The sequence below is a fragment of the Nestor notabilis genome, unplaced genomic scaffold, assembly GCF_000696875.1.
Source record: "Nestor notabilis isolate BGI_N333 unplaced genomic scaffold, ASM69687v1 scaffold630, whole genome shotgun sequence".
NCBI lineage: Eukaryota > Metazoa > Chordata > Aves > Psittaciformes > Psittacidae > Nestor > Nestor notabilis.
Genome location: NW_009911333.1, coordinates 75,183 through 95,118, shown reverse-complemented (window position 1 = coordinate 95,118; position 19,936 = coordinate 75,183). Strand labels below are relative to the sequence as shown.

At 41.2% G+C, this 19,936-nt stretch overlaps 1 protein-coding gene across 1 annotated transcript in view; it reads right to left on the bottom strand.

Annotated features, from left to right (window-relative positions):
* The window catches only part of ADARB2 (adenosine deaminase, RNA-specific, B2 (non-functional)), a gene marked incomplete at its 5' end in the record, with an annotated part of 106,483 nt that extends 87,155 nt beyond the window's left edge, over positions 1 to 19,328 (bottom strand). Inside the window, 2 exons of the mRNA XM_010014088.1 lie at positions 10,524 to 11,431; positions 19,242 to 19,328. Of these exons, the coding sequence (XP_010012390.1) occupies positions 10,524 to 11,431; positions 19,242 to 19,328 (995 nt within the window). The remainder of the gene's footprint in view (positions 1 to 10,523; positions 11,432 to 19,241) is intronic.
* Between the last annotated feature and the right edge of the window lie 608 nt (positions 19,329 to 19,936).

The following is a 19,936-nucleotide window of genomic DNA, read 5'->3' as shown; positions in this document are numbered from 1 at the left end:
CTGCTGCTCAGTTCAGCCTCGCTGGCGTTCATCTGCTGACCTGTTCCTATCAAGGGCTCCCCAACAGATCCCTTGGATTTTCACAAGTCACCCCCGTTCTGCCAGGGGGAAGCTTTGCTTAGATATCAAGATATCAGCTTGATTTGAGCTCATTTACATGGCAAGGATGTTAATCTGCCTGTCTTGACTTTCTAGTTTGGCTTGTTTGCTTGATTTTTGATATATAAAGGATACTACTTCCTTCCCCAGCCCTCCCTTTTTTATTTCCTTTTTAGAGAGGGAGGGCCTAGGATCTAAGTTCACAAATGTCCAAGAAAAGATGCAAAGATGTAATTTTCTTAAAATTTACATTCATTTTAGGCCTCTGCCTATTCACAGAGGGAAAGATTTCAAAATATATACATTGAAGACAACTAAATCTGAAAGCTGTGTTACTTCTTATGGAATAAGGGGTGTTGGAGTATGTGCTGGTTTTGGCTAAGAATGATTTAATTTTCTCCATACTAGCTAGCATGAGGCTATGTTTTGGATTTGTGACCAAAAGAAGAGTTGATAGCACACCAATGATCTATGTAGCTGTTGCTGAGCAGTGTACACAGAGTCAAGGCCTTTTCTGCCTCTCACCCCACCCCAGCAGTGACCAGACTGGGGGTTCACAAGAAGCTGAGAGAGGACACAGCCTGGACAGCTGACCCCAAGTGACTCAAGGGATATTCCATACCATATGGCATCATGCTCAGCATATAAAGCTGGGGGAAGAAGGAGGAAGGGGGGACACCTTCGGAGTTATGGCATTTGTCTTCCCAAGTAGTAGTGATGGAGCCCTGCTCTCCTGGAGATGGCTGAACACTTGCCTGCTGATGGGAAACAGTGATTGAATTCCTTGTTTTGCTCTGCTTGTGTGCGGGGCTGTTGCTTTACCTGTTAGACTGTCTTTATCTCAACTCATGAGTTTCCTTATGGTTATCTTCTGATTCTCTGCCCCATCCTGCTGGGGGGAGTGGGATGGGGTAGAGAGGGGTAAGCAAGTGGCTGTGTGGAGCTGAGCTGCTGGCTGGGGTTGAACCATGACACTTATGAATACAGGATTTAAAAGGAAAATTTATGCACTGCAGCTTGTCAGTGTTATGGGGAATGCTATTAATTTCTTCCCATCAGTCCGTCAGTGTTCTGCAGAACATGGTGACAACAGCAGCCTCATCCCTCTTGTACTTTGATTTCCCTCAGATGTCAGAATATAAAAGATGCATCTGAAGGTTCTGGCCCTGAAAAAGCAGAGGGCATCTCCTATCAGTAGGATTATGATGATTGTGACCAAAAATATCCTACACTTAAAAAAAGGAAAAGGAAAAAATGATTTCTACATGAGGGTTCATATGGCAATGTTTCGTGGGTTTGTTTTTCAGAACCTTTGGTGAATTTGAGTAAAATACTCTGCTTATTTGGAAAATAAATAATTTTTAAGATGTCTTGCTGTCTTCTTTAAGTAGTAGCCAGCACTTAGTGGAAGGGCAAATACAATCCACAGGCTCTTCCAGCTGTGCTGAGATACCTAAACCATCAGAGAACCAGACAGATGTGTATGAGTTATGATCAGCAGGCATGCGCTACAGTACTTAAGAAGGTGTATTTTTGAAGAAGACAAGTACAGAATGGGCAAAGATGTCTTTGTGTTAAGAACTCATGCCTGCAGTTCTGTAATGTTCATGTAAATGCTATATAGGAAAAAATCCTGAGTGGCCTTTAGCTGAGCACTGAAGGGAGAATATGCAATGCCGCAAAGGTGTCAAAATATGACAGTGTTTTAATGTGTTGTCAGTCCTGGCTGGGAATTGCAAAACCCTTGGGCCAAGCTCAATGATCCATATGATCCATAGGAATGTATATGCAGGGGCCTTTTCACTGTTCGTGGGTGGGAGCTAGTAACTACCTTTAGCACATGTGAAGGTGTTTTCCAGAATGGTGAACCTCATGGTCCATTCTGCTTTTTTCCATGTTATCACGTTATGAACCACTCTAAGTTTGTTATATGACACTGTTTTGAGTGATCATGCTGCTTTCCAAGTAGTGCCTGCTAACTTTTGGCTCAGAAAACAGTTTTAACGGCTATGTGATCTGTTTCCATTTTCATCTGAATTGCTGACACTCAGTCACAAAAAATTCAGTGTGGCTCTGTTTTTTATCTTACAGTGCACATCAATCAGCTCCTCACTGCTGCCATAACCATGAGCCTTCAAGGAACTTGGCTTCATACCTGTCGTGGTAATAACCACCGCTCTCTGTAATTTTTAGCTTGGTTTTTCTGTCTGCTCCCATTGATGGACACTGCTTTGGTTAGCACAGAGTTTCTGTGTAGCTTGATCAGATTTAAAGAAGAATGTTCAATTTCTGCACCTCTCTTGAACATGGTTTCTCTGCAATGACAGGACAACCGAGCCCTAACAATATATTTGTGGTGCTGTTATAAACTGTTGTCCCCATGATGTGTGTACAGGGGACATTAAGCACCGAGGGTTAGCTGACTTGTGTGCATATCAAGGAGGGTGGAAGAAAAGAGAGGGCTGATTCAGGAGTAATGAGTTTATTCTCAAATACCCCTGAGAGGATTTTTCCTTAAAAGTATAGGGCAGAGTTGATTTAGGTAAAAGCTAATTATCAAACAAGAAATGAAGCCAGTGTTTCTGTCTTCACCCTCCCCACAAGACTTTGGAGACTCACATTATTCCTTGTGTTTAACCTAATAAAGCAATGACCCACATAGAAGGGAAAGAAGTTGATTGTAATTATTTCTGTGAGTAATAGTGTCCAGTTCATAGAAGATGGCCTAAAAATAGGAACTCAGCAATGGAATGACATGAACAGAAAAATCTAGAAATCATGGGCCACTTAGGCTATTTCTCTGAGCAAACTAAAACACATCAATTTTGTTCATTTGACTGTTTCTTCAGGGAACGTTCCCACCTTTAGTTTTTAAAGGTGAGCTGGATAAAGGGAGTGAGAAGAAACAGCACACATGGAATTTATGGAGCAAATCAGTGTGGCTTCAGTAGCATGGGCTCATTTGGGTGACACCTCAGTGTAGCACTGATTTTAAGGTACCATTGTCTGAATACAGGTCTGATTACATGGCTGGTGTCTGCAGCAGATGTGATGACAAGTAGGTTAAGAGCAATCATGCTTAGATACTTTCATAGCAAATGTCTGCTCCAGTTCAGAAGACAAATAGGAAATAACGGTTAGCTTGCTTGGAAGTAAACACTGACTTACCAGCTAGAAAACTAGAAAGGGTGAAAAACAACATGAATTTGTCTAGAAACAATACTGAAGTATTTAAGGTAGAGGAGGAAAGATTTATGGATGCATTAATATTTTATGTGTGTTAGAATTCAGTCTAAGCTGATGGGTATCGTAAGACATAGATGATATTGTTTTCAGTGAATAAAACTTTGTGATGAAAGGAGGTGGATAATTTACCCACTTTCTAGGTGAATATGCATATTTATCTCCCATTTCTATTTCTCAGGAGTTTGTAAAAATATTTTATCATATCAAGCATCATGCATGTAAAAAAATAAAAAGAAAAAATTTGCTCTGATAAATTTTGCTCCCATTAGAGATTCAAATTCACCTGTAAGATGTTCATATAAAGAAAGCACTAAATGAACAACAAAGGATTTTACTCTCTCACAGCACATGAGCCAATTCTCCAGTTTTGTTTGGTTGTGTAGTGCCTAAACACATAAATCACTTTTTACATCCATTGTAACAAGTCTGCTCTGTCCATTAACTCTCCACAATCCTAAGATTAAGCCCTAAATATATTCTACCTATTGAATTTTATGACGTGCATGCTATTTTTCTGTGCGTGTGTATGTATATAATCCTTCACATTGCAGTATGCATGAGCAGTTTGGCTGAGATAAAAGGGGAGGAAAAATGCTGGGTTTGTCCAAAATTTCTATACAAATGCACTATTTAAAGGCTAGCAGATGCAATAAAATAAAAGGGACAAAGACGTTCCCTGTTGTGCAGCAGGAAGGGAGTGGTTCCTCTCCTGCATGTGATACTGGGCTTCTCAGCAGCATCACTGGGGAAACTGCAGGCTCTGAGCTGCAGCCTTTCCGAGGTGCGCTGGCATTCTGTGTTACTAGTCTTGCCCTCGCACCGGGATGTTCTGCCTGCCATACGGTTGGCACAAGGACCACAAGAGGGAGGTAGTCATCGTAAAATAAATGATAGGAGCCAGCTTCTTAAACTCTGTGCAGAGAAGGAGAAATCTGTTTGAATAATTAAGGCTTCCTAGATGTGACTACAGATAAAAATAGATAAAGAATGTGGGTTTTGGCGTTACTGTAATGCTCCAGCTCAAACTGGGAAAGCTTTGCATGGAACTCAACCAAAGAAAAATTCACTCTGGGCACTTGTATTACAATCCATTTAGCGGAGCAGAATGATCATGGCTTGTATTAAGTAGATAATAATGAAGCATCATAAACAATGTCAGGATGCAAGTCCAGGATGAAGCAGGAGCTTTAACGAGGTCCAGCTTGCTGAGAGCTTTTTGAAGTGTCCCTAGCTCACTCACAAAGCCAGAAAATAACAAAGGCGACTCTGACAGCTGTGAGTGTGTCTGGTTTAGAAGGAAGTTTTACGTGCAGATGACACCAGTCTGGGATTCAGCTTTCATGTACTAACTAGCTCTGCTTGTTGCTGGAGTCCTAATCATTCTGTACAACCTGTTTCACCATAATGGGTCGCACCCATAATAATTCTTCACAAATCAGATCCACACCATCAACTTCCTGAATAGGCAAGGTTGGTTCATCATGGCAAATAGGAGAAGTCAGCAGAGTCCCCATTGCGGCTCACTAGCAATGTTTAATAAGACTCTGAAGGGAAGAAATCAGATGCTGGTTCTGTGCATGTATGGACGTTACGAAGTATTTGCAACTCCACTAAAAGAGCAGGCAGCATCCAAGTCAGACAGCTAAATCATATTCACCCCACTCTAAATGCACTCATGGACTCTTCAGAGTCTTTACAAGGAAAAGATTGTATTTTTAGTTTTCTTTGTTCAGAGGAAGAAGGGTTATGGGGTGCTCATAAACTTAAATTACATAAGTATATATACACTTGAGAAAAATGCCTTTCAGCTTTAAACATTTTTTTCTTGAAGATACTAAAATCATTTTTTTCACTTCTGTAAATGAAGATCAGCCATTTGTTAAATAGTTATCACCATTATTACTGCTTTCCTAAGTATTATTAATTAGGTGAGTGGTATATTTAGATTTTAACATCTCCATTAGAAGAGTTTTGTTTAGCATACCTAATGCTCTGAAAGCCTTGAGCATGGTCTGTATCATGTAGGACTTAAAGACAAGTGTAGGGGAATCTTTTGGGGATCCTTTTGGAGTTCAGGACCAGGAGGGAGCAGGGAGTTACAGGGTACAGCAACTGAGTAGCTAAAGAGACAGGTATGGAGAGTGGAGACGGATATGCCAACTCAGACACTTCTTTGTGCAGCAGATAGCTAGAGCATTACAGCCCAGCTGATGTAAACCAATGTGTTATTTTGTAGTGATGACTGGTTTTCATGTGCAAATCCCTTAATGTGTTTACACATATGTGCTGATACTATGAGAGCAAGCGACTGGAGTCCTTTCTACCCTGTTAATTTTTTTTCTGTGATTTCATGTAGGTAGCTCTTCTGCATCTCTCTTTGATCTTGTATGGATTATATGCATTAAAACATGGTAATTTCTTCATCTAAGACTCAATTTGTAATCTCCCTGGGGCAATAATCATCTATTATGTTGGACTTGTATGATGGGTAAGGGAGTGGCCCTGGTTCCTCAACTGTGAGCCTAGAAGTGACTGCAATCTTATTAGCAGCCAGGATGATACTAACAGTATCTGGTATACTAATGCCGTGCCTCTAAATTGGTTCTTTTGCTATTGTTTTGCTTAAGAAACTGTAATCCTATCACTGTCTCGACTGTCCATTGCTCTGATTATAAAAAGCAACTTTCCCCACCTACGGAGTCAGAAATAGGTGGCTGAAAAGCAAACATTATTTGTATTGCAGAGGCATCTCTCTGGTCCCCAACATTTCCCTTTCTTGCATCTCACTGTCAGGAACTACACACACACACCTATCAGCTGTTTCTCTTTGTGAAGGAGAAAACAGAGAAGGTTATAAAGAAAATGTACCTCATCACTGGACCAGACAAAGCTCTTCACAGACACAGGCTGGAACAACTTCTCAAAGCTCAATGCCAGCTCTGTGTGTTGTCCCTCTTCACACCAGTGTCAAATCTATCACTGCCAACCTCAGCCCCAGATTAATAGAGACACAGGAGAGAGAGCATGGTTGCAAAGAAGGTGGCAAATGAGGACAATGACAGAAATAAAGTGAAGAAGGCAGGAGCAATTGATACTGCATGAAAATGAAGCCGTTTTGCAATACAGAGAAACAGGTTTCTTGCAGGGAAGTGGATGAGAGGCATGTGGCATGGGGCTTTCCCCAACATGGTTGTTCTTCTAATGACACTGCTCACCAAGGTGACACTGAAGTTAGCTGGCCTGAATGCCTGACCGGCTTGGGATAAAGAATCTTTGCAATGGGGATACTGAGGTTGCTTTGGTCTGTAGATGAAGCTTTTGGCACGTAGGAATTTACCTGGATTCGAGCTTTATTTGCCAAAGTGGGGGGGGAAAAAGTTTCTTTTGCATGATACACACACAAACCACAACAAGGCTTCATTTAAACAAACAAATAAATTGACGGCTACTGCTGTGGAGGCTGTGGATGTGACCCAGCAACAGCAGCATTAAGCAATTTCAAAGCAGAGTGAATGCGATTTTCACACCTATTCTCTTCTAATTCAGATCTGCTTGAAATCCAAGCACCCCTCTATTACTAATTTGTTATGGCAATATTAATTAATGGTTTTGCTCTACAGCAGTAAGAATGCTGTTAAGACTTAGTGAGATAGATTAAAAGGACTACAAGATTAGAAAAACAATCTGTAAACTGGTCAGATGCAGTCAGAGGTCACCTTCATGTCCTGAAATGAGCATAATGCACTTGGAAAGCCTGGGAGTGTGTAGATTTATTTCTACTACTGTGGACTCATTAGGGCTGGTTAGGTCAGCACTCTTTGATGTTGTCTCCTATTTTGGAATATAGGAGACATTGCTCCCAAGGTGGGCAGAAACATTCATTAGACTTCCATAAAAGCTGGTAATTGAAGAAATTGCTTATTATTTGATGGACCAAGTATGCTAGGAAACAAGGAGCAATATTTAGTGAGAAGGCGCACAGTGATGTGTTGTAATGTCCATTCTCCTGACTCACTTTATTTCTGCCATTAGTTTAGTAGATCTGTAGGCTCATGTCTTGTCTACTCTGATCAACATGGTGTGCCCAGCCTCAGACCATCAATAGTATTATTGAAGCTTACACTTCAGTGTCATAGAACAGCTGGTGATCGTGGTAAAGAAGACACAACCTCAATTATTTTGGCTTTAAATTATGAGATTCTATTTTTTTCCTGGTGTAAGATGTGATACACTTTTGTTTATTTTTGGGGTATAACTTTGCAGTCAGCCCAAATGCACTGTGGAACAATCACAGGGAAGAAAATCAGAGGGATAGCTATGTTCTTTTAAGAAAGCACCAGTATTGTAACTTGCTCAGACTGGAGGATATGGTGCCTTTTTTTGACGTTTTACATTGAATTTCCCTTGGGCAGCAGGAAAAGTGGCTCTCAGACCAAGGGTACGCTTGAGGCCCAGGCAGAGGGATGCCTGGGAGCCCTGATGAGAAAGGCAGAAATGTCAATGGTCAGAAGGCACAGCTCATAAGGACATCTGAACTTTTTTGACACTTTCCTGGCCATTGTGAAATCCAAAAATTCAGCACAAATTGACTACCAGTATTACAAGGTTTTTGGCTTTTTCCTTTTCCAGTCCTAATACCACTGATAACAGCAAGGGGAATAGGAACAGAGACATGCAAAGTTTGAAATACTTTTTGTAAAGTGCAACCACAGAGATAAACATATTCCTGGATTCTACAAAATACTCAAGATATAAGTGAAACTGTTACACCTGATCTTGCTTGCCTGTCCCTGCTATCAATAACTTAGCTATCTGATATCCTAACGAAGCACATGAGAAGGGTGAATGGTTGGATAGGATAATACTTACTCATTCTGTGAAGAACTCACAAGCACACAACATCCCCCTCCTTTATTTTAAATTCTATGCCTAAGTTGTTTGGGCTTCAGGGTTCTCTCCTGCTTTTAAACACTTCTGGACACAAACCAAGCTGTGCCTACAAATTAGGAATAGCTTTGAAAACTTAACTTGAAATGTGTCCTTGAAAACATGGTTCGCAGAAGATCAGGAAGACAAGTTGCTGAAACAACTTTTGGAGAAGCTGACTCTGACCACAGCTCAACGAGAACTACACTCTCCCCAGTACAGCTACCACTGCTTTGGCTGACCAAACAAGCCCGATGGGCCAGCTGAAGCAGTGAACAAAGACTGTCACTTCATGAGATAATGCATAATGTAGAGAACAAGTAAAGATGTTTCTGGATTTAATGCTTAAGCTATAGCCCAGCTGAAGTCAGTGGACATATGTCTTGTTGGTTTTAGTGGAAGTTGGGTTATGACTTAAGTGAGTAACACAAACTCAGGTTTTGTGTCAGAAAAGTGAAAAGACCATTAAAAAGAGAATATACACTGAAGAATGTGTTGCCTAGTGAACAGTTGGGGGCCCAGGTAAGATGTGATATTCAAGCAGAAGATGATTGTGAAGCCAAACAACCAGGGAATAAATATTTCAGAGAGCTCAGGAACTGAGGCAATGATTCTTGTGGTGCAGTTTCAGAACATGGCAAACCATCAGTCAATGAGTAGATGGTATTTACCTCCTGATCCGCCCAGCAAAGTTCACTAGGGGCAGCAAAGCAGCCAGCAGGACAGGACTAGAGATTCCTCTTTATAGCCAAGTGCTAGGTTTCCATGGCAAGGATAGACGTTGTTCATCAAAACAAACTACTTTTTACCAGAATTAATTTGATCAGGAAACAGCATACATTTCTCATTTAAAACTACCCATACTGGAGAGGATGGAATTGCCAGGTTGGCCGAGGCTTCCAAAATGCCTGCAAAGTGCTCTGTGAAGATCACTTCTATTACTGAAGTATGCTATTGTCCCCCTGCTTCATGGAGGTTACAAACCAGAATTAAATGGAAGAGGTGGAGGATTATGATTTATTTTAGAATTTCTTACATTTCTCATGTTTCCTTTTTGGAAACATAGGAAGGAAACTTGTAGGTCACCAAATATAATTCTTGTGTCCTGCAGGCAATCATGTCACTTAAAGATTCCTCCTTTACCAAACTCCTTGAACAGCTAATGGACATCTTTACTAATGTTAATGAGAAGTGCTACTAATAATTTGCATTTACACACTACTTAAGGATCTCAAAGTGTTCTTTTATATAATACCATCATTTTTATTACAGGCATATTTGGTTTAAATGGCTTGCCTGGGGTCTCACAGCAAGCCAGCAGCAGAATGATTCTTAGTGCTCCCAGTGCTTTGCATTAAATCCTGGATGTTAACAGCTCCCTTCATAAAGGGAGCTTTGTAGCGGTAGATCACCTCCTGGTTCTGGTGGATCAAACCTTTTATTATAGTGCAAACAAATCAAGAAATTACTTGAAACCATGTAATGTCTCCCAATGTCTGCAAATCCTGGCTTCCTTTGAACTTAGAAAATTGACACGAGTCTGAGTAATGCTAAGATAGCCTTTGGCATATCACCAACTACGAAATTTTGATGTGCTAAGTATGTACCTCAGATCTATATTTTCTCTATGAATACAGAGGTAATCTCTTCATTTGTTCTAGGGAAAATTCAGGGCTTTCACTAAAAATCCTGTGCTGTTGGAGGCATACTTGGAAACAAACAGACCAAAACCCAGCCCAAAAAGGTGAGGCTATAATAAACAAAAATCCTTAACTTTTCTGGTGGCAGAATTGTCTGGAGACTGCTTCGACACAGGCACATTCCTTGTCACTGCTGTCTCCTCTGAATGGCACTTTCCTCATTAAAAAATAACTCTAAAAGGAGGATATGGGGCATCCCTTCATTTATGGACTCCTTTCTGTCAAGAAAGATGCAGTACCGCAGAATGACCTGGGTTTTCTGCTTGTGTCAGTGTTATCATTCTCTCTAGCAAGCTGAAACATTGGCATTTCCTTCTACAATTACCTTCCACTTATGCCTCCTACAGAAAGGGCTGTAAATTGTACCCAATGACCTCAGGATATGGTTTTGCTGGTGGCATCTGGCTCTTTGCATGAGAAAATAGCTATTTTGTGGCATGGCAATTGCTGTAACATCAGAGGAACCACCTGGTAGAAAACAGCTACACCAATGCTAATGCCATTCATCAAAGAGCTACTCCAGCATGGTCGTGGCTAACCAGGAGTTCTCACCTGTGGCAAATGGTGACATTTAATCCTGCTGGGAATGTGGCTGGGCAGCCGAATGTTAAAGAGGGCCTGCAGGGCTGCCTGCGCTGCTTGACCCTTGGCCAGCTTCTTGCTACGTCCTGAGCCTTCAAATGTTCTCCCGTCCACTCGTACTGCCATCACAAAACTCTTGATGTGCTGCTTCTCCACTGTCTCCGACAGGCAGACATACCGCAGGCCCGACCGCAGCTCATTTAGTAGCACCACTGGGTTCTTCTCGCTCTCTGCTTTGGATGCCATCCTGTGCTTGTTTTGCTTACCGTGGCCCATTAAGTCCAGCGTATGGCAGAGTAAGCGCCCGTGTCGATAAGCAGTGGAAAGCAATTCGTTATTAACGGGGTTATAGACTGAAAAGTCCTCGCTGTGTGTAGATGGTTCAAACTCCTTGAACAGAGTATCTGGAAAGTCTGCCTGATCAGAAGTAAAGTCTGTGGATGGGTTGATGCAGTTCCCCATAGCAAAGTGAGCTTGACAGGCGTTGGGGAACTGAACAAATGACTTCAGAGCTAGCTCTGCAGCACGCATTTTAGCTTTCTTTTTTGTGGGCCCTGTGCCTTCAAATGTAAGTCCATTTACTTCCACAGCAACAGCAAAGACTGGAGCATGCACTGGACCTGTTTGGGAAACCATTTTATATTGTAAACCTGGTTTCAGTTCATGTAGCTGAACCAGAGCATTCTTTGGCGTCACTGACCACGAAACTTTCTTCCAGATGAGCTGGAGTTTGCAGAAATGGCCATTATTGCCTTCCTCTAAGGGTCTTTTTCTCTTACTGCTAGGTGTTCCCCCTCTTGCCCTCTCATTAGATGATACTGGATGATCCTCCAGGTTGCCAATGTTTCTGTTTTCCTTTACTTCTGCACTGCTGGTACCTGTCAGTAAAGAAAGAAATAACCTCTCATTACAGTTATCATCATAGTAGCTGACATTATGCCTAAGGCTGGCAGAATAGCTCCCCCCCCCCAAAAGTTAATGACATATCTTTGCCCATCCCTTTTAGGGTTTTTTTCCTCACATATCTGTATAATGGTTGATTTATTATTTATAGCACAGATTTTCTGCATGTCCTGAATGTTTACTTATCCCTTAAGTTCTATTTGTATTATTCACTATCCTCCTGCTTTAAAAAAAAAGATGACATCATTCAAAGATGAAGCATAACTGATGCCATGTGACTTAAATGAACTACTGCATTCACACTGGATAATTACTAGTAAAAAATGAATAGTTTACAAAGTTCCCCTAGGCTGAGATTTGTTCTATAATCCATGTGGGTGAATGGTTATGAACACATTATTAGAAGTCAGAAATTATTCACAAATGATTCACAAAGAGAAAAATGGATAAATGCATTGAATAATCTATTTGCAACAAATACATTGACTGGCTCTACTCACAGCATAGGCTCTTATATTGCTAACATCATGAATAGAGTCTAAGAAATAATCTGACTTCCTAACATTTGAAACAATAATATGGTCTGGACTTAGATTCTAGTTTATTAAGTGAGTGTCTTTCAAATTCAATTGCAGATACTCTTAGCTCCTGCATCAGCAACAACTAATATTGCAGAAATTCTAGATAAATCCAAATGAGACTAGGAAAAGCCAGTACATCATGGTGGGACTGGTTACTGATGTAGGGAATGACCTATGTCAAAGAAAAGAAATGGAAGAGAGTAACTGCCAGGAGGGCCAGGAAGGGAATGAAATAACAGTGGGGAGCCACTGAGAAAGCACTCCATTGTTGTTGAGCCAACGAATCACACGCTGCTGTGAACTATGCTTGTGCAACACCCATGCTATAAGGCAATGCTCTCTGCTACAGTAGAGGTGTGACTGACAACAGAGAGTCATCTCACTGATGTCCTGAATGAGACAGAAAATGTTCTGCTGTCTAAATAAGCATCCTGTAACATATCTGTCATTTCTGATGAGTTTGTTTAAATGTACTGCATCTCTGATACAACCTCCAGTCCTCATGTGTGTACCTTGGGGCAGAGACTAGTCGAGGAAGTACACATGAGTGTAACTAACCTGTGAAGCAGCTCATCCCTGGAGTGATGCACCTGATCCCTTTCTGAGCAGCGCACTGTCTGGCTGCCTGCCGTATTCCGACCAGCACTGAGCATGGAGACTATCCTGTGGTTTGTTAATGTCAGATGCAAGCCTGCCACCTGTGCAGTCTCCCTGAGTCCCAAGCACAGAGAAGGTCACTGTGGTCCTTAGAGAATGGCCCTCCCACTTTATGTGGGGCCAGAGCTGTATTTGGTTTCCTCTATACCCTGATGTACAAGCTGTCTGCTAGGATGTAAGGGGTAAGCTACTGTCTATGCCTCGAGGAGCTTCTGCTGGAATGGTGTGTCTTTGCTGAAGCCACATATTAGGCTGGGCTGGCAGGAGCACAGGAGCCTCCAGAGAATTATGTAGAACCAACCATCATAATTAAAAACCTCCTTCATATCCTGATGAGTTGCACTCATATTAAATACCAAAAGACTTTTCCATCAAAGCAGTAAGTCTGCACTCATGAAAGTTGTTCCACAGAAAGCAGCTCACTGATGAGATACGAGCAAAAATCATGGCTCGATTGCATGTGTGTGGGCCCATTTGCAGGACTGGGTGTTTAGGCTCCCTTTCCTGAAAACACTTCAGCACACACTGAGCTTCCAGCCTGCGTCTCTGTCTCACCAAAGTTACTTGCAGATCTCCGTGCTGTGGTGCTTTGCTGAGGCAGAACACGAACTGACAAATTAAGGTCTTAACGAGTAGTTAATTTTTAGTTTCTGAAGTTAAGGGGAGAGAATGAAGACAGGTGAGGAAGGGAAGAAAAAGAAATGCATAACTGAAAAAGAAAACTTTCATCATATGACATTCAGCTGTATAAAATATGGCATCTTTAAACCAGCCTCTCTGGAAATAAGACATTTGAAAGGTCAGGTTAACTAAGACACAAGGATTATATGGTCCTTTCTCATTGAGTTCACACCTCTATTTATGGAAACTCTGATCAGAGGGGGAAGGAGATGCCAACTTTAACTTTCCTCTATTTAGCCTGGCAGTGGCTTTCGCCAGCCATTTGCCACTCTGACCCTTTCTCCTGTTTCCATCCCAGTCAGAATATACCTCTTTAGTTGTGTGCATTTTTTTAAATAAAGGTGAAATAATTTGACTCAGACATACTTTTAACAGGAAGCAGGATTGGTTCTGTATTTCACACCTTCTTGCTCATCTTACCTAATAGGTTTTTACAGAGCCAATTATGGTACATAATGATATTGTAGTCAGGAAGCATGAAAAGAAAGATAGCTCTTGCTTCTCACAATACTTAGGTTTGAAAAGAATTTGTATTGATTATGCACCACTGAATAGGAAAACTCAAGGGGTTATTTGTATTTATAATTCATATTGTTTTATTCCAGCTATTTTTTCTTTCATAGTCAGAGAACCACGGATTTGTGAACATAAATGTGTGACCTTACCAGCTTACCTTAATCACCCTCACTAAAAGTGGTTAACTAAAACTACAGCAACATAAAGTAAACATTACTTGTTTGTCTTAAACTCTGTCTATGAAATTGTCTAGTCCAAGTTTTGGCCAGCAGGGAGTTTGCATTGGTGTAGTGAAAAAAATACAGAGGTGCAAGTGTAAAACTGCTAGAGATCAGGCACAGAGGATATGTGGACAATATTGGGCATGTGGGATGGTAACATGCCTATATTAATGGTATGTTTTGGCCTACTCACAGTAAGGGAAATCCATGCAAATATCCTTACAATCAACCAGATTTCTGAAGCACCTGATCCTGAAACACCAGGAAATAGTTCAGTTCTCCACAGATCCCAGTGAGAGCTGCAATGGGCCAGAAGTCATCATGGCATGTAAATCAGAGGCAGTCTAAATTCAGTGAGTGCTGCAGAAAGCCTGGGAGCCTGATGGACTTGTGTGATAGATACCTGGCAGCCACTGGACAATGTGAAATTACCTTATACTTTCAGGTATCTTTGAAATAGGAGGTCTTTGAAATGTGTCTTTTATGAGACCTCCATGTAGCAGACATAAGATTACCTCTCTAATGGTGGCACATGTACTTCTATTGTGAAAATCAGACAAAGCAGGCAAATGACACCAAACCATGTAAGATAAATACTGTAAGAAGCTGTAATAGAACAATCACAAGCAATTTTAGAAATGAAGAGCACTAAAAGGAAAGGGGTAAGTTGGAGGATGCGCACTGGGAAAATGCAAAACTGTGGATCATTTTCAGTCCTGTTATCTCTCATAATGTCTTCCCTCTTGAGTTCCCAAAACACATTGTCTACATGGGGGGGAGGGGGGAGGATATAATAAAATATGGTTCTCCTATGATGAAAGATGGGAGAATAATAAAATTGTAAGGGGAGGGAGTTTAAAAATAAAATAAAAAAAAAAGAGAAAGAAAAATATTGTATTTTTTTGGCAATAGTTTCTAATTTATTGCATAAGATTTCTAAAAAAGCCCCACACCTCTGCACTGTAATATCTCCTCAGGTAACTTTATTCACTGATTTTTGCAGTTTCACAACAAAGAGGAGACATTGCAATCTTGTTTTTATTACAGTGATTGAATAGGAGAGAGGAAAGCAGTTAGTGAAACATATTTATTTATGCACTATTCCTCAATTTTCTGTCTGCTCTTTCATGTTTTTCTCCGTTTGGTCATTATGCACAGTAGAGTTAACCTGAGAGTCTGCATTGTCAAGAGCTTTTCAGAACTATAATGCATCACTAATAATGACACTGCCTATGTCTCTGGGTCATAAGGGCTTTGCAAAACTAGCCATCCGATACTCCACGCTACATTTGAAGAGATAATATTGTTCCTGTTGAAGGTTATTCTGCTGCCAAGCCAACTTCCAGAGAGGATGGGAAAGGAGAGGTGGTAGGTGGCATCACAATTTTGGCTGGCATCTTTACTATTGAATTACAAGTGGCAGTACATTATTGGAAAGCTGTGATACTGAAAGAAAGGATTTGCAATCTCTGTAGTACGAAAACTTGTGGCTCAACTGACAGCTCTGACACAGGAAGCTGCTGTCTTTAGAAGTTTTTAGTAAACACAAGATTGCTACCAACACACTTTCAACAATACACGTAGGACTTAATTTTTATTTTTCTGTGTTTTAATAGCTAACCCCTGTTTGACCTGCTTATGTGGAGTATATTTTTGCTGTCCATCTGTATCACCTTGACTGCAGAGGTTGAAAGGATTGACCTCCATAATTCCTGGCAAACTTGAAAGTGAAAAATTTTAAATCAGAAGCGATAGGTATGAACCCAGGAGCCAGATCCATGGCACTTTTGTCCAAGGTCAGCTATTACATTAAATGCAATGTAGGGCAGTCTCCTCTTGCAGTCAAGATGGTATTTTCATGCACTTTCTGAATCCACAATGGAGGATTGGAAACTTCTGGTGGGATTTTTAGGTTGTATTCTTGACTTTAGAATAATAAACTGGTAGCTAGCAAAAAAATCAATCCTTTCTTTCTCACACGAAACCACACAGATATGTATTATAAACCTTCATGAAAGAAGTCTGCTTAAGGTAAACCTGCCATGATCTCTCTGTTGCTGCTGAGCCCTCCCCACCAGCTCAAAGGGTTCAGGCTGTTTAAAACAGTATTGTTAGACTTTATTGGTTTGTAACACCACACTGTGAAGGGAAGCATTACCAGTGCAAAAAAAGTACAGGACTTTTTATTTACAGACTGAAGACTGAAAATTTGTGAAAGGTGATTTCTGTTGCCTCTAGCTGTTCCAGAAAGAAGATACTCTACTTTGCCCACCTTATTATTTGAAATAACTGTGAAATCCATGCACATCTAGTACAGCTATTACCAATTAGGGGAGTTATTCAAATGACCTAATGATCTGACTTAGGTAATACTCAGACTCCGACGCTCTCTGTTCAAGTTAGCAAATAAGTGCATGCAGCAAAATCCATGGGCAGCCCATGGCAGAAACAGATCTAAGTACATGCCTCCCTGAATCAGGACCAGACTATAGCTTGGCTTTAGGAATGGGAACAATCCAAATGATACAACAGACATAGTTTTCAAACCAAAACAGGGGGTCTGATTCTGGGGGGGATTGCTTGCAGATCTGACTGCTGGAAGGGGATAGCCACTGTCTTCTTAGAGGCAGCGTCCCTGCTGTATTACACTGTGCAATCAAAAGCTCTGAGACCCCATGATGCCTGAGAAGGAATTTGACCAATATGCTCACAACTGAACATGCTTCAATACACTGAATCTGGGGCTGGGCTTCATCCTATAAGACTGTTGCAGTGGCTGAAATATGTATGTTGGCGACCATCACCATCAGCTCCCTGTGCAGACCCTGGGGAGAGGTATTCATTTGCAGAATGGTTCTGCACCAAGTCTGTACATATGGCAACACTGCATAATGAGATCCCCATGAATCATACACTCCCGCTAGAGGGAACCCCCAGATTTGCAACTATCTCTGTCTAGTGATAGTCTGGCAGGTATAGTGTGGATGGAACGATTAATGATCAGGGACAGGCAGAGGTCTGTAACATCACAAAAGGCAGGCAAGCAGGCAGTGAACAAGGAATGATTATTCAGTTCCATGCAATCCAAGCACTAGAGACAGCAGGCTTGAAGCAATAAAAGGGTGAACTTTTTGACAGCACACTAAATCACTCCCTGTTCCTGGCTGTTGGTGAGATCAGAAGTATCAATGGGCTTCAGAGATGACTAGACAGGTCTGTTGATGTCTAAGAAATAGGAAGATCCAGGTGCAAACTCTACCTGAGTAAATTTTTTGCTGGGTGCTAGAAAGATACACCATGGGGAGGACCCCCATTTAAATGTCCTTTTTCTCAACGCATCGCTAACAGCAAATGTCGAAAACTGTACAGAGCTAAACTTCCTGTTTCTAATCCTTTGTGACATTTCTCACATTCTCAGCTACAACTGACTTCTGGCAATGAATATGGTGGTCCTTTATCTCGCATGTTCAAGATCAAGTCTTCATCAGACAATGGTGATTACCCAAAATTCCATTCCAAACGTGCATAGTGCCTTTGATGTATTTTTTATGGATCATAAACCACAATAACAGGGTCTATATGCTAATAATCACCAGCCAAAAATGCATATGTAGTTAACCTGGCATGGGTCCCTTTGTGAAGAATGGCTAAAGGAATGTGAAACAGGATCCGTATCCATTTCAGCTAGTAAGACTCTGCCTATTGATACAGAACAGTCTGGGTAGGGGTACTCTCACAGGATGCTCAGTGAGCTGAAAACTACAGGGATAAGCAAATCACTTCTCTGCCTGGCCAGCATTCTCTTAGGATCTTGTTAAACTGTTAACACAGAAGGAGGTTCCTGCTTGTTCAAGAGCAAATCACTGAAGCTCTTTAAAATGCCAAATTACTACACAGGTGCATGTGTGCTGTAGACATTAGTGGGATTTATACCACTATACTACAAGTGAACACTGAAATATGGCTGCTTTTAAATGAATTTTTATTTTTATTTTTAAAGATTCTTATAGTAACACCTAAAATCTGTTGTATGTGCCAAGAAACAAATTGCTGCTTTGTTACTGGAGTGTATGTTTGACCCAAGAGAGGACTAGGCAGGATGACCTCAAGAACAGTGAAATTTGCTATTCCTCTTTCAGAAAACATAGTGTAACCCCGTCTATGTGAGCTATTTTAAAGCTTGCGCAGGCACGAAGCAGTCTTGGCATTACAGTAGCAATGAGAAAATGGTGTTACAGTGTTTGGCTTGTACAAACTTCCTACATTACCTAAAAATAACTAAGTAACACTTTTGGGAAACATTACGCAGGAGGTGCCTGCATAAGCTCATCATGTGCATAATATGTTTCCTGTGTGTACTTCTTATATCTCTTCCTGAAAATGTAGCCTCCTTGGGACCAATTTTGATGAGTTTTCAGGATTTTTTTGCCTTTGCTTAGAACTGCAAAAAGCCTATGCAGCAGAAAGGTGTGATGTCCAAGTGATACTCAGCGGCAGAAAATAGAGGGCTGTGCTCCTTCACTCCTTCAACAGCTATTCTCCTTGGTGCCCCACCATGATTAAACCAAGGAAGATTAGCAATGTCAGGGGAAAAATAAACAACCAAACATTCCTCCCACCAACTGGCTCTGATAGGGCAACATGTCAATGTGTGTGTGGCTGGAACGGAAACCCATCTGGTAGGTGATACTAAAACTCAGAGTTGCTCATTTGGTTCAGAAAGCTTCCCTCCATTTTTTAACTGTTCCAGGATGCATCACAATAAGCAGGGCTGGGTAACACCCAGTAATTGCTTCTGGGTGATAAATGAGAGAGCTTACTGGGGGTTATTCAGTCCTAACTGCACACTCCCAGACTTGTTGGCATTTTGGGGACTTCAGTGCTCCTTTAACCCAGCAGCACTTTCCTCCGGCTCTGCAGTCACAGGTTCAGGGAGTGTTAGTGACTTTGTCCAGGTGTAAGGGCCCAAGAGAATTCAGTGGCTAGTTCTGGGGTTACATATAGTTTATATAAGCCTGGTTAACCATCTCTTCTCAATTAGATTTGATTTCTGGTAGGGTGGATTGTGGTTTTTTAGGGGGTTTTCTTTTTTTTTTTTCATCTGTCTATAGAGAAAAAAGACTTCTTACTTAAATTGTCTTCATCCTCCATGGTGGTTGCGCCAGGACTCAAGTACTTGAAGGGTGCTATAAAGGTTGACAGTATGCTTACTTTTTCTAGAAGAAAACAGAAGAAGAGATACATATGAAATCAGTATTTTGTCAGTGCATTCTGATCTACTCCACACTTTTTCTCAGACAAAATCATCTGGGCAAGTCTGGAGTTTTTTTGTTTATCCTGACTCTACAGTTCCACCAAAGTTCACTGAACTGCAATGTACTTATAAGAGCTGGCACATGCAAATACCACACATACATTCCTCCTGGTTTCTGTCCCTGTAAAGTGTTCCTTTTTTGTGTTTCCCAGTGATAGTCTCCAAGCACTGCAGTGCTGGGAATGCAGGATGCAGACTGGTCCACCTGGGAACAGGGAGGCAGTCAGACCTGGAAGGAAGGACATGAGAACTGCTCTAATGGATGAGACTATCAGCTCATCTCCTCTTGTTTCCTCTCTCTGACAGAGGCTAAGCCAGAAGTCTCAGAGAAAGCTGAGATGGCATAAGAGACTCAATGGCTTCTAATTAATCTGATTTTTGGAAAACCTTTATGGTGTGCATGGGAAGTGATTATTCCAACAATAAGAATACTATTTGCAATACTTCTTATTCACATTCATATTAATTGCAGTTCCTTCTACCTGCAGTTTCTGTTTACCCCGCAGATAG